A 15,881-nucleotide genomic window follows, 5' to 3' on the forward strand; every position below is an offset into this window, starting at 1 on the left:
GCCTAAAGAAGAAAATAAGAATAAATAAACATTTATAAAGATGAGCTTTTTAAGGGCCGGGAAAGCCTCCAACTGCCATACTGAAAAGTGCTGTATCAATTTAGACCAATGTTCTCAGAAGTTAAAGTGATAAACAGCAATAGACTGCAAGCCTTGATGAGAGGGATCCTACAAAGACTGAAATTAGTTCTGATGCTATTCAGAAACAGAAGCAGGATGGAATATGCCCATGAGATCCACAGATGGCATTTGCAGGTGGTAACAAACTTTGCAGATAAATTGCAGTTGCCAGTTGGTACAAAACAATAATAAGATGACCTAAAGTGATTAAAAACTAAAAAACAAAACAAAACAAAATAAAACTAAAAGGCCACCAGCAAAATAAAGGTTCAGTGGGTAGCAGGAAGGGACAAATGGTGGGAACAGATCAAACAAATACACATGGAAAAAGAAAACATTAAACACATTCAATTTTAAATAAAAAATCACAAGAAGAAATACCAGGGGATGATACGGCAGATCAGTTCAGAAGGTAAAACCAAAGACCCTTCTAGAGTATATTAAGTGAACACACAGCTCCAGAGGATGCTACAGGGAGCACCTGTATGTACATCATCAGTAACACTCATCATCGTGATGCAAAATCTGCATCACGAAGAGCAACTAAGGTGGTTTAGCGTTTGTGTCCCACAGCACCCACATACATCTCACTACCTTTCCCAAGAGTCGTCCCACATTTCAGCTTGCATTGAACGGGCTTACTACAGTCCTTGCCTTCTAGCCAAATCTATGGCTAATCAATGCACCATGATATAGTCAGATAAACACACCATCCTGTTCACAATTTAATACTCACAATTATTCAAAATACAACTACCACAAAATTTCACCTGTCCCCATTAAGAAAACGAGATCAAGTGATTTCCTAGTTTCTAATTTTCATGGCCATATACAGTATACAAGGGAAATTTAAAAAATAAGATAAAAGCCTAAAAAATTTGAAAAGCTTTTTTTCACAAAAGTGTTTGGGGAAAAGAAGTGAACAAGCGAAAACCAAACCACATATTCTGCACTTTTTTCCAAAGACAGTAAAACTTCTCAGCTTTGCTGAAGTCAGTCAAGTTTAATCACTAAAACCAAAGGTTGATTTTGGTTGTAACCTGCTTAGACAATGATGACAGTATAAAAGAAGCTTCCTCATTAGGTCACTGAGAAATTATTATTGTTTGCAAAGCTTTTCATGGTGCTTTATTACAGCTCCAAAACGCCCCACCAAGATTCTACTTTGCAAATACAGATAGCTTCCATCAATATCATGGAAAAATGTTATTTACAATGGATGCAATGCTAGATTAATGTTTTTATACATACAATCAGCCAGCAGGGCTTTGAAGAAAACACAGGAAATTGCATATAAATATTGTTCTGTCCCATTTAATATGTATTTCTAAAGTCAGAGCATGAAAGCGTTAAATATTTTTATTTTCCATTAAAAACACTCTTTACATGGCAAGGCAATTAAGTTATTTTGGCATCCGCTCCACATAAAGCAGCTGCTGTACAGTATGTTTTACTTTATAAAATATCTTTAATCAGCACACTGACTAGTTCTGTCATTTATAATTAAGGAGGTAAATGGCAGGTGCAGCATTAATTAGTGAAATTGAAGCCTCTGTGCAAGACATGCAGTCATATCAACTTAATGCTTCCTAGGAATAGAAGTGATTGCTAACAGCTTTGCACCACAGACTTGACTAGGTAAGACCACGCTGAGAAACAGGGGCATTTACTACACAGTTATGTTTCTGAAGCCTTTACAATCTTGTATTATCAGACTCATTTCTTAACCTCTTCTTCCAAAAGTGAGAACAGGTAAATGCTTCAGGAGCATAAAAGCTATCCTGTGAAACTGTTTCTTAAAAATAACAGGAGGTGCAGGGGACAGCGGTACAGACCAGGAGACAGGCAAAGCGGTTCTCTCAGTTGAAAAGATTTTGTTTCCCCAGCCAACAACTAAGAAACGGGCTGGCCCAACATCTGGAGAAACGCACACACCATTTAAAAACAGACTGACTGTTGTTGCAATCCCCTCCTAACATGGAAGTAGGACCATCAGTCCTACAATTACCCTCATAATAATTCTGCGATTGCCACCTTAAGAAGTTGTGGGGTTTCTGGAGAACATACATAGTGTCTGAGTTAAATGAAATCTCTCCTCCCTTTTAAAACTGCAGAGGTTATTTTGGCATGAAGGACTTCTAAAAGGTAGCCTTTTGGCTATTTAAAAATCTTCAGAGCAATAACAACCCAAGTATGTATCCTCCCAAAGTGAAAACACAACAGAACATCGAACAATACATCTAGCAATACAGTAGTAGTAAAGAGTCTTTTACATTAAGATCATCTATGTCTAAACTCACATTGCACATTCCCACATCTGACTTCAATAGAAAGCAATATAAGCACCAAGCAATGCCACTGCACCCTGTGCTAGAAACCAGGAGACCAGCTGCAGAGCTCTGTAAAACACCAACCCCACCAATATCGTGCAAGGCATCAAACTGATTTGTACTTCACTGATGTTAAATGAATGTTTCTTCAGCAGGTAGATACTTACTTGTGTTTTCCTTTCAGTGCTAATTTTGAGTTAAAATTGAGTCTCCTGGGAAGGAACACAAGCCCGAGCTGTGTGCTGTACCCCCTGCCAACCAACTTATGAAGCAGAACTGCTACTGACTCACTAGTGAGTTATTCATCCATCCTCGCTCTGACAAGCAGAAAAAGTACATGACCACAGCTGACAGGAGAGAAAACAAAGACTCAAACAGGGGGATTCGGAAAGGGTAAGGAGGAGAATTTAGAAAACAAGGATGCTGTGAAAAGACAATTTGTTATACTCTCCAAGAAGACACAACAACAATAAACCACTTTTAACTAGACTTGTAATTCTGTATATGAACCAATAATGGAGTGCTGCACAAATAAATGAGAAGGGCCACAACACCAAAATATTTTGTTTGAAAATGCAAAATGAGACAGTGGAATTTCAATAATATTTTTCAGCCTTTTCAGATTAGGCACAATCAGGGTGGGTATGAAACAGCTGATCTGAACAAGCAGAAGAGAACTTAGGGGGAGGAAAAAGCTTTGTCTGTAAATGGGAACAAGCACCAGCAGGGAAAAGACTCTGGAGAGAACACATGGGGGTTAAACAGAACCTCCCCTCCCAGACAGGTGCAGCTCTCAGCTGAAATATTTCAGACAGCAGTATTCCCATTTTTATGCTATCACAAACAATTTCAGTTCCCAGGCAGGTCTAAGACAGTGATATTCATAAAAACTCTCCGAGCAGACAGCAGCCATGCCCTACCATATGGTCTGGCACGGTTCAGCATATGGGATTGGTTGCGACTGTTTGCCTTTTCCCAAAATTAGCATTAAAATATAAGTGATGGCTTCAATTAGAAGTGAAGCAACCTGAGCTCAAAATATTAAATTAGAAGTAACCTAATGTGCTGAGACAATGTAGACAACAAAACAATTTACAGTTTGTTAGAGAGTATAACTACAATTAAGACTGAGAAAAGAAATGAATCCATAAATAAATCAGTTCCTCTACTACTATGGCACTGAGCAATATTTACTATCAACATGGATAAAAAGAGAGATGTTTACAGCATACTCACAGAATAGAATTAAAATTAGATTCCCCAGTCTGTCAGTTCACATCAAAAAAGTATCAAAGAGGCCTAAACTATCTTCTGCCATTCAAAAAGCTTCATTAGCTAAGGCAGCTACAAACTGGTAAAACAACTTGAAAAGAGCCTGCTTTACGATTTAACTTGTTCGGTCTTAACATAAGACTTCTACTTTTCTTTATGGTTCAGCTTCCTTTCACAGATACCATGACATCCATGGGTTGCAAATCTAAATGTATCCTCCACCGAAGAGTGGTGGATCATTTGATATGACATGATAAGTACCAACTGATCATGTTTTGTACCACTGTATGTACATATCACTACAATTCACATCAAATTATTTTGTGGAACCTGATTAAAATGAGACAGCATTCCAGCTCCACAGACAGTTACATGAAGTACCCAGATGCATCAGAACAGAGAAGGTATGTCTTACTTTCCCATCCAAACTGCATAGCTTTCAGGGAGTTGTGGAACAAAAAGCATGGATCTTCCAGTATCAACGTCTATTGCTCCAAAGCAGCCTGCTTCAGTTACTCCAAAAGTCCAGTGAAAGTAAGATTCCTAGGTTAAGACAAAATATATTCTTAACAGAAAAACTTCTGCCAGCTCTAAAAATACACTACAGTACATACTAATTCCTACTTGTATGTATGAGAAAGAGATATCTCTTGTTTTTGGAGGGGGGACGTGGTTTAGGTCTAAAGCTTTTCAGACTGATTAGTTTTATGTTACAACAATACAAATCCCTCTGCTGGCAACTGGAAAGGACCAGAGATTAATAAGCGACCATAAGAAATAAACAGGTCAACTCAGCACAATAAATAGACACCACACAATAAAATGCATTCTTCCGATCCAGAGTTAGGGAACGCAGCATCAGGAAGCTACAGTCATGTCATGTGAGACAAAGCAAAAGCAGAGCACAGATTCTTTGGGTTGTGAGAAGAGGAAGCGGCACTAGAACAGCCTTTAGCCATGAGTTATTTTAAGAACAAGCAAGCAAACACCACCTAACAATACAGAGATGAATTTTAGTAAGGACAGATACATGCTCTGATACATCTCCTCTAAAAACAGACTACTTTAAAATACGCGCTATCTAGATGAGAGTGTATTGGTTTTCTTCCCTCATACCATACAACAGCTCAATTACATTCACAAAAGAAAGTACTGTAGCTGCCATGCAAAGCACCCAGCTTTGCAGGGGTACAAATAATGAGGGTTCTGTTACACCAGCGACTGTGTTTGGTGTGACATCAACAAGTTGTGAAGTCCTATCTGTGACTGAGCACACACAGGTACTTAAGGAAGAGTCTAATTGGAGAAGACACATGTTGTAAAATATGATACATCCTGCTTTGTGGAATACACTATTTATGAAAGCTTGAAATACACTTTTCTATGAATTAATTCTGTTTAGGTCCACTGTTACATGTTTCACTACAGAGATAAGGTTATTTTTTGGGTCACAGACAAGACTGGAAAAAACTAAGAACTATTCCATTGCTGTCTTTGATATTACATTAAACACTAATAGGCAGTACAGCCTTGAACAGGTTTAGGCCCTTTAAACCAGATAATGAGCCTGCATACTAAAGCACTGAAAGAGACAGTCACTTGAAGCCGAAGAGGCAACATTATAAAGCAGCCAATTTATTTAAGTGAAGCAAGGCAATGCGCACGAGAGATAAAGGGAAAATAATTAAAAATCGTTTACAAATCCATGCAGTTGGAGAGACAGGTTCTTAATTTGATTTGAAGTTTTGATTTGGCTCTTACCTGGCGGAACACGATACCAGTATCAGTACAGTATCTCTGGGTTTCTTCTCCACCCTGCAGCAGAACAATTGAATTCTTCTGGACATCCCTATTGTGCCTCAGGCGATCACACAGTCGTCTTCTATTCAAGGCAAAGAGCGCTACAGGCACTCTCAAGGTCTCATTCCCCAGCCAAAAGGAGGGTCTAGAAAAGATTTTTCAAATTGACAATTAACGGAAGACAAAGACAGTGGTTAGCACAATTCAGAAGCACAGTGTTTATTACTTCAGTCTAGAACAGAAAAGCAAGTTGAATTAAACTCTACAAACAAGATGCTAATCGCTCAAGGGGAAGAGTCGCTGCATCTACACACCCACGTTCACTCTTGCACGCATACAAGAGGCTTCGGCAAGTGACGGAACTCACACGCGTGGCCACGGGAGCTCGTCCCTGCTGCACATCAGCACCTGCCCCTGCAGCAGCACAAACTGCTGAGACAACCTGGAACGTTTCTGGAAGATGGTACTCAACAGAGCCACAACTGGGAGAATACAGTCTAAAAGCAGAGAGCCCCTCTTAAAATAAACTAGTTATTAAATAATTTAAGGTGTTTAAAGTACTACAAGAATATACTGCTGATTAATTCCCATTTTTTATAAGTCTTGGCTTCACTAGTAACAGCACAGCAGCTTGTTTTGGGATTTTTTTTTTTTAATTGGACGAGAAGAATCTAAGAGCATTCCCTTTTTTATTTATGTTTAACATATGTCAGTATTACAGATGAATACTGTTTTATGAATAAAATCCTGTGATTTAAGGCCACTTAGTCACTCCACCTCATCTTCTCTCAGCTTGCTGAAGACTGACTGGCTGGCTGGTCATTTTCTATCAGATATGCTTCTAGAGGAGATGACACAAGGGTGCAATTAAATTGTTACTATGATAAAATAGTAAGAAATGAATCACCAAGGGATGTAACCTTAGAGAAGCAGAGCTCCACATCTTAATTATTATATCATTTTCATAGGCAATCTGAAAAGTAACCTTTGATTTATAGCTGTCTAAAGTAACCTCCTGAAAGACTTTATCAGCATCAGAAATGTAAACCCTGTAATTTTCTACTGCAGACACAGCATAAAAGAGATAATAAAATATTTTACTTTGTTTATAACTACTTGATATAACAGTGTAAGTAGTTTTAGAAGGTGAATGACTGCTGTTGCTAATCAAATTTTCTAACTATCTGCCTAGGAGTTCAGCTGACAGTCCACAAAACACAAACATGTTTATTTTTATTACTTTGCCCACGCAGCTGATAAATCAGGACCGGGACAGGTGATCATTACAAGGCTGCAGAATACCTATTGCAGCACATCAGCACAGCATGGAAGCACAGCATAAGCTTTTGTTTTGGGGTTCACATGCCTGTAGGAAGAATGAAGCAAGTTCATGCAATACTAGTAAAAGCTACTGAAAGCTTTAAATCAGATAGTGAACCTTACACTAAATATGGGAAGGCTTTTTCGGTGCAAAGCTGTGCCTCAGCAACTCAGCAAGTCACAAGAGGCTGAAAACACTGTGATCCAAACAAGATCACCCCCTGGAGTAACTCCATGCAGGGGGCTGGAAATCATCTGTTCACTGTATTGCAAGTATAAAAGGGAAGAGAGAACATCACTGGGTACCTTGATTCCATAGGCTGCTCACAGATCTTTGCATCTGTTGGTTAAAAACCAGCCAAACAATAAAAACCCATGAACACCAGAAAAAGGCAAAGGTTGTAGCACAACCTGGCTTACATTTTGCCTCACAGGAAAGAAAAAAGTCACCTTTGTTGTAATTTTGGAGGGTTTTTGGCTGTGATGTAGAAAACAAACAAACAAACAAAAACTGCCCCTCCTTCTCTAGAAAAGACCTACTTTCACAACTGAAATTCTGCAAAGAAAAACAGCTAAGTGACCTTGACTTAGAACCAAGTTTACTCAACAGCCTTCATTCTCTCTTCTCTCCTGCAAGCACTGGGACACCAAACAGACAGCACCTCACAGAAGGGTAACAACTCGGCAAGACACCCACAGGTGCTGCTGTGGCCGCAGAGGGTGGGTTGCTCTGTACGCGTGAGCCCAGCGCCAGCTTTCCTCAACTCCCACGGAGAGCTCTTGCCAGAGACTGGCACCTACATAGGAATTCAGGTCTTAAGGTATGGCTGTATGGCTTTCTGTTGCAAACAATGGTTTGGGAGGAGAACTCTCACAGTATTGAAGATCACAGTAACAGTCTTCACGCACAGGACTGTCTGTGCCATTATTGCTCTATTGTAACCACTGCTTTGGTTATGACTGGCTTGGGTGTTTTTTTTCCATAAACCTTCCAGCCCAACTGTTACAAACCCCTGTGCCAACACGGTCCTGTCTATGCCACGATTAGTATTAGCACATTTTTAGTTTCAAACGTAAGAATTAATCGCTATGCTACTTGTAGTAAGTTGCGTTTGCGCAAGTATGCAACTGCCTCAACACACCTATCAACCCTCCAAATACACACGCAATGACATGAGCATAAAACTCTCTGTTATTTGCCACCTAACAATACTACGAGCTTTCAATTTTAGTCCATGATCTCTAATCACTCACCCAGTTTACACCACACAAGGCACACAAATACCAGTATATAATCAATACAATATATTGGCTAATGCTTGTAGGTCTGTTTCTTCTCTCAATGCAATGACCCCGGCATCTCCAGCTGCAACCTCAACTCTAAGGTAGAATTATATATTTGATGATGAAGCATATTCCATGAGAGCACTGCTTTGTGGTGCATCTCTCTGAAAGTACGCAAGCCTCTGCAAATAAGCATTAATCAGTGCCAAGACAAGGACAAGCGGAGCTCACCTTCCTCATTTTCACTACTTTGGTACCAGAATTCAGCCATTTCTCAGTCTGGCTGGGGCCTCCCACAGTAGCTGACAGTTTCTCTGCTGGCTGTCACACAGTTTTTATGATCACTTAGTCCTAAGCCCTCACAAGAGCTCTTTTATTTTATTATACTGGAAGTAAAATGTAGCTAGGAACATTAAACTACATCTGTTCCTTTAAAGGATATCTTTCTTTTGCCTGGAACTGTTGATTTTCAAAAGTTATTTCAGAAGTTTTATATTTGCAGAGAGGTTACATTTTGTTATTGCATGATCTAACATTGATGCATCAACCAGAACACTTTGAAATCCTATTTTACTACTGTTTTTCCCACCATTCTTCAGCTAGCCTTTTGTACCTCTGTTTTTCAGAAGAAAATTCACGGACTACCATTTCTGTTCTGCTGAGGTCACGCAGGCAGGATCCATATTTCAATGAGGATAAGAAACCACTGAAACTGCTTTTCAATAAGTTATTGGTTGTTGACTGGGCCTTGTTTGTTTGTTTTGAGCAACAGAATCAACATCAGCCTGAAGTCTAGTCAATTTTTCATGCTATTTCTACATCAAATACCTGAAGTGCCAGAGGCCTACACTAAGAGCAGCACAAGTAAACAGGCAACATGAGGGAAACAGTAAAAGCAACTACTGCTGTTTGAGGCATAAAGTGGACATTTTGTTCATGGTGAACTCGGTGCTCATTGTAAATAAGTTAACGGCTGACAGTCCCAGCACAGCTGTGTGTCCAACCCAACGTTGTCTCACCGGGCCAGGCGGGAACGTCCCTGCGCAGGGACCACCCGGTCAGCGGGAAAACCAGGGGCAGGAGCGGACTCCACAGGGGAGCAAAGACGAAAGAGCGGGAGCTACATCCCAGTGCGACCTCTTTTTGCCAACTATTAAAAGTTCCGCTGTTATTCTGATGCATTTTTAATGACACCTGTTTAAAGCACTGAATATAGCTATAAAATGCTAGAGAGACCTTGCGCTAAGTGATCCACAGCCACCTTTAAGGACTGTTTCCCAAACCTCATGCACGTTCAAGGGTAACCCAGGGCTAGGTGTGCGGCACTGCCGAGCCCACCCGGCTGGGAACAGGGACCCCGCAGCTCTCCCCGTCCCACGCAAAACCTGCTGGTCCACAGCCGGGCCGGCCCTCCCAGCCTGCCCGGGCACCCACCACCCCCGCCAGCCACCCGGGCCCCTCAGAGCAGAGCCGGGCCGCCCCGCGCTGCGGGCCGTGCAGCCCCCAGGGCCCAGGGAGAGCGGGGTCCGGCGGCACGGCGGCCGCGGAGCGATGCTTACCCGGACGCCGCGGCCATGTTTCCTCCCCGGCCTCCGCTGTCATGTGACGGCGGGGCCGGGCGGGCCGGGCCGCTGCGGAGCTGTGCGGCGCCGCCTCAGCGACCTCAGCGCCCGGAGCCCACGGTGGGGCGGGGAACGTCTCCCTGGCCGCCCTGTGACAGGAGCCGTTCCGCGGGGCACAGCGGGCTCAGGCTGCCCCAGGCACGGCCAGGCCGCTGCCGTCCCCAGCCCGCTCCTCTCGTCAGGCGCTCAGACGCGGATCCCGCCGGGACAGACCCCGCCGGGCCCGGGCTGCTCGGGAACGGGGAGGGGGGGTTGTCACCATCACCTGGTGTGCTTGCTTCCTTTACAAGACAGGATTAAAGCCGTATAATCCATACCTCATCTCTCTTCCCCTTAGTCATTTTACTCTCCTTCCAAAACCAGATATTTAGGGAAGTTATCTGCATTGTATTAAATCTCAGTAGAAAATAAGACTCCATTCCTTAGGAAGAAAAACAAAACAAACATGTTTTGGTTTATTTTATTTACTACCTAGAACATCCTGTTCTCCCATCTCAGGATTTGAAAGAATGAAACTTCTTTCTGCACGATGCACAGATTAAACCCATTTGCGAGGTGGCTGCAGCGGCAGCCAGTTGAAATGCCAGCCACGGGCACGGTGCTGGCAGCCACCCCTGGAGCAAGACCAGCTTTATTGCACACATAGATAATGCTGATTCTTTCCGCACTGCATTTGAGTCTGCAACTGAGATAATACAGACGTAGACCTTAATATCTGAGAGCACTTCAGAGCATTTCCCTCTAAAACAACGTTTAACTGACTGTTACAGTCACTTATCTCCCAGTAGAATTTCTCTCTATGGTCAAGAACATCCTCTCTCATGTCCAAGGCCTTATTTTGCACTTTGGGCATCTTCAAAATCCCTGCTGCAGCAGACTGGGTGTACAAGAGAGGCAACACTGCAACGTGTGATGGGATTCTGCACTGGCCGGATTCTTGGTCAAAAATCTGGTTTAAATCTGCCTTGTGAGCACACCAGAAGCACAGTAAGGGCTCTCAATCTGTACTCAAACACTGAGCAGAACAATGTGCTGCTTCAACAGGGAAAATTCAAACCTGCTGAATGAGACAAAGCAAAACAAAAAAGCACTTGAACACGAGCATCCCCTGTCCTGTTGTGTCCGTGAACTGGGGAGGAGGGAGTAACTCCAGTCCTGCAGTCTTGCTCTGAATCCAGCTGCTGACAGTCCTGAGAGCCCTGGGAACATCTCCTGTCCCTCACCTCCGAGGCTCAGCTGTGCATCGCCACCCAGCTCCCGCACACTTCGTACTCCCGCTCCTCCTGAGACCTTCTGTCGCCCCTCAGGCTACACACTACTTACCCAACAGTAACGAAATTACATAATAAGCTCTTTTTATTCTTATAAAGATTTAAACCAACTCAAAGTCTCTCCCATAGACTTTCATTCACCTGGCAGAAAATACAGGAAATGCTGATTTATCAGCACAGAAATTTTTCTAAGCTTGATCTGTTTTTCTGCTGATTATTGCCCCAAATTTTGGAAGCTGGAACATTGCCGGCTGAGACGCTCTGTGACCTTCACTCGGATGGGAGGGCACTGGCTAGGCAAAGAACAACAGATAGAATTCGTAGGTATGTGAGTGGAAATATTTTATAGACTGTAGAATCAGCTGTTAGTCCAAAGTAATTACACAGTTTCCTATGTTAAAATGTGTTAATACTGGTTTTTTTTCATTGAATTACTATATGTAAATCCCTAGCATTTCATCATTGAAAGATACATGTGCTGCCTCTGTTTGATACAACGGCCATAAGTCTTGAATTTGGAATCAAGATTACAAGGTCCCTTCAAAGTAACAGACCAAACAAAAGCATCTGCATTTGGCATTTTCATCATGAAACAATTTTGAGTAAATTTTCCCTCAAGCACTAAATGTATACTGCTGTATTGATCTTCTGGATCTTGAAATAAAACTGTGATTTTCCCAAAGCCTGCTTGAACTAAATTATTATAAAAGACAATAAAGGCAAAGCATTACATTGCCTCATTACCCTCCCCATTGACTTTCACTTCAGAGTAAGAAAATCTGGTATAGTCCAAATGTGCCCATCAAGGATCAGACAGTCCCAGGTAACTTCTCCAGCTATTGACTGATCGTTACAAAATTTTACAATTTTAATTTTGGGGGTGGTTTTTTTTTTTTGCAGCTCTTTTGTGTAGACTGTCACTGTTTCATTTAAATCAATCTGCCCATCTGTATTTATAAGTTGCTGCCACAGGAACTACCACCACCTCATAAAAATGTATTAAAACAGCATTTGTTAGGGCATTTTAAGAATTAGAGGCCAACGTGATGATCTCTGTAATGTTTCTGTAATATCTCTGGCAGCTTGAAATAATCCATTTTTGTATATTGCAACATATTGTTTTCCTTCAATAAGCGGAGACTTCTCGATGACTGAGTCTGTTTGATCATCTATTGGTTTTGTTGCTGCCCCACAGCCATGAAGGCACAGTACACACCTGTCTGTGTTCCTTTGCATAGCGCCCAGCACCATGACTCCCTCTTTGTTTTCCTAAGAGTTTTTTGCCCTTGTGCTACATAGAAAATATGCTGTGAGTGCAGTTCAGTCATGGCTGATTGCCACGTATAAGAGAAAAGCCACTAACCTGTATTTTCTTTTTTGTAACCGTTACTAGTCAGTGTGATAGATGGACATTTTTGTTTATTCTAAATAAGTTTTACAGAAAGTGCTGTAGTGAAATTTTACAAGACTGGGTTTAGGACATGAATGTAATAAGCATCACTGCAGCTGTTACCCCAGCAGCATTACAAGTGTTACTCTGGACACAACTGAGAACAAAATTCCTCCGCATTATTCATGATTTATTTGCTTGGCATTACTCATTTTCACATGCAGAGCTTTTCGCTACAAAGAGGAGCGGCACACTGGCTGTATTTTGAAGGGCAAAACCAAAGGTGATTTCCACCATCTTCTAGAGCAGAAGCGTGGGAAGAAGCTGATGAAGTCCCTGTGCTGTGTGACAGAAAATTTCATCTAACCGGCATGTATGAACCTATGGCCAATTGTACACTGGGAAGGCATCACTTCTCATGCACATCCCCCATGGTACCACAAATTTACCTGAACCCTTGCAATATATTGTACAGTTATGAAGCAGAACATGTTTACAAATCTTAACTTTCATTACTGTCTGCACAATATGCTTTCCACCCAGCGCATAACAAATCCCCAAACAAGCTTATAAAATGCTTACGTAAATATTTTCTCAAAAGATTAATGCCTTCAGGTTTTTGCAGATTACGATTCATATCTTCACACTGATTTAAAGTCAGATTTCCCACTTTTTTGGTAAGAAAATCCTCTTTAATTATTTACTGTTTATATGGAAAGTATTTTCCACTCTGAGATCTTGCATTAAAATTTTAAGCCACCGGTTTACAAGATCTGCATTTTGTCGATGATGAAGAAATTGCTCTCTCTTACACAGGCACACTGGAGTTAGCTGAAATGAGTTCTTTGAGGCTCTGCATGGGCAACATTTCCTTTTTCTGCTTGAAACAGTCCTACCCTCTGTGCTAGGAAAGAAAGACCTAGTTCTTCTGATGCTGCCCTCTAATGATAGAAACCACCGCTTCTTCAGCTTTTCCTTTCTTACGCTGTTCCGTTGTGTGGCAACAGCGGGTCTACAAGGGCCGGGTGACAGCGCGGTTGCCATGGAGCTGTGTCTGCCACTACAGTGAACTTGGTGGCGTGGCTGTTCCTGGCCAAAAGTCATCAGTGTTCCTGCCCCAAAGTGCCTCCCAGGGTCAGCCCTCAGCGCCAACTGCGGATGCTGCGATGCACAACCTCCTACTCATACAAACCACTCATCTCCTTTGCATCTGACTGGAAATTTAACTCAGCTGGCTCCTGGCTCCAATTTAAAACCAAAGCAATCAGCAGTTGACCATCAGATTATCTACCCCAGCTCAGGTCCCGTGGCTGCGGCGCTGCTCCGGTTGGGTCAGAGCACTGACGGTACCCAGTACTCAAAGCCCGTTCCCCGGAGCGAGCTCTGACCCGGGGGCTTAGGAAGGAACGGAGGGGATTGTGCAACAACACGCTAGAGGACGGAGAAGAAAAACTCAAGAGCTTGTGAATCGGCAAATCCAATTATCTTTTGAACTGTAAAAAACCAGCTATTTTACACAATGGCTCTCTCACCAAACGAGAAAATACAGCGTTTCTCCCAGGTGGTGGAAACTGTGCCAAAAGTACAAAGAGCCCTAGAGATGTTATACAATTCTTTGCCTTTTAATGAATCCACTAACATTTTTTTCTTTTAATGGGTCATATTCACAGGGATTTTTCAAAGACAACCAGTTTGATAAGAGTGAGACTGGGTTTATCGCACACATTCTGCCCTTGTTTCCGCAGCGTGTACCTGTGTGCGCTGTGCACGGCCGCCCCATGCTGGCAGCCTCCTTGCACAAGTTACGCTGAGCACAGGTACCTACAGAGTGATTTGGATGCATTGGGGCAATTAGGGTCAATGAGATTCAGCTTGGGCAACAAAAATAATATCCACAATCACCACCCCCTGCTGCCTAGCGTCTAAATTCAAATATCATTGTCTGGTTTTAACTTCAGTCACAGACGTAGCTATGATTTCTAAAAAAAAATGGTTATTTGCCCTCTCAAAAATTCTGTTTTGTTAAACCACCCTTTATTTCTGTACAAGTTTAAACTGTGAGGACAGCTTCACTTGGCTTCCATCAGCATTAGCAGTGTTATTATAATTTGTGCTAAGGAGATACAGAAAGGAATCTCAAAGAACTTGTGTGGTTTAATTGTGTGCATGTGTGTGTGGTATTTCGACGCATCCTGTGCTTCAGGTGGCATCTGTCTGCATCCTTGAAAATAAAAAGGCTCACACAATTTCACTAATGCGGTGCTACAGCTGTGCCATTTTTTTCCCCCTTAAGCCCTGACAGGCGTCTTTGTTTGCATGCAGGGGCTCAGTTTGAACCATTGCCTGGTGTCCTTGCTTTGTCTGCTGGCAGGAGAGGTGATATTTTTGTTTTGTTTTCGTTTTCAGAAGATGTGATAACTTTTTTGCTACTATTACTGCTGACAGCAACAACTCTTCTAGTCCAGGCTGGCATCATATGACAGCCAGAGATAAAGAATTGAGCTTCAGAAAACAACTGGGTTCTTCCTGGGTTCCAGCGCTGGGGAGACGCAAAGCAGCAGCATCGCCCCAGGATGCCGTCAAGGTGCAGCAGGCAGCCTGCCCTCCTCCAGCCCCAGCTCCCTTCTCCATGAATATATTTAGCGGTTTATACTGAATACCAGGAGGCATAGAGCAGGTATAAACCACAGCAGCTCCAGTATTAAACATGACACAGCAATGCTAATTTACAACCTGAATTCATGTGTTGTTTTACTTCCCACTAATTGCATGTTTTAACTGTGCAGCACCCTTTTCATGATACCACCCATCCCCTTTTGCATTGCATGGAGTAGGGTAGAAAACTGGTAACTTTTGTTGCTTTCTCAAGACTGAAAAAAGATAATTTTCACTTGTTTCCAAAGATATAAATAATAGAGAAGGAGAATCACACAGAATCACAGAATCGACTGGGTTGGAAAAGACCTCAGAGATCATCCAGTCCAACCCTTGGTCCAACTCTAGTCCGTTTACTAGATCATGGCACTAAGTGCCATGTCCAGTCTCAGTTTAAAAACCTCCAGGGCCGGTGAGTCCAGCACCTCCCTGGGCAGCCATTCCAATGCCTGACCACTCTCTCTGCAAAGAATTGCTTTCTAATATCCAGCCTAAATGTTCCCTGACAGAGTTGAAGCCCATGCCCCCCTGTCCTATTGCTGACTGCCTGGGAGAAGAGACCAATCCCCACCTGGCTAGAACTTTCCTTCAGGTAGTTCTAGAGAGTGCTGAGCTCACCTCATCCAGGCTCAGATGTCTTTCTGAAATCACATCTTAGGCCATTTCAGTACCGTGCAGCGGCTCGGGGCTGCGCACAGCTCCCTCACTGCGTGAGGTTTTCCCAGTTTCACTTTTCTGCATTAAGCATGGGAAAGCAAATCTGAGTCACACTGCAAAACGGGCCTGATGACAGGCTGACTAATGGTGCTTTGACAAC

At 42.5% G+C, this 15,881-nt stretch overlaps 1 protein-coding gene across 5 annotated transcripts in view; it reads right to left on the minus strand.

Moving 5' to 3' along the window:
• PEPD (peptidase D) overlaps nucleotides 1-15,881 on the minus strand; it is a 227,865-nt gene that overhangs the window by 121,665 nt on the left and 90,319 nt on the right. For 3 of the 5 annotated variants that reach the window (XM_065028417.1, XM_065028413.1, XM_065028418.1), the window contains 2 exons: nucleotides 5,484-5,667; nucleotides 4,138-4,265 (listed from right to left, as the gene is read on the minus strand). In XM_065028417.1, coding sequence (XP_064884489.1) covers nucleotides 4,138-4,187 — 50 coding nt within the window. In that variant the 5' untranslated portion in view covers nucleotides 4,188-4,265; nucleotides 5,484-5,667. Of the gene's footprint in view, nucleotides 1-4,137; nucleotides 4,266-5,483; nucleotides 5,668-9,685; nucleotides 9,844-15,682; nucleotides 15,703-15,881 lie in introns of those variants that run through there. The other 2 variants (XM_065028416.1, XM_065028415.1) reach the window with 2 other exon arrangements.

This window comes from Columba livia, chromosome 13 (assembly GCF_036013475.1).
Source record: "Columba livia isolate bColLiv1 breed racing homer chromosome 13, bColLiv1.pat.W.v2, whole genome shotgun sequence".
Lineage (NCBI taxonomy): Eukaryota > Metazoa > Chordata > Aves > Columbiformes > Columbidae > Columba > Columba livia.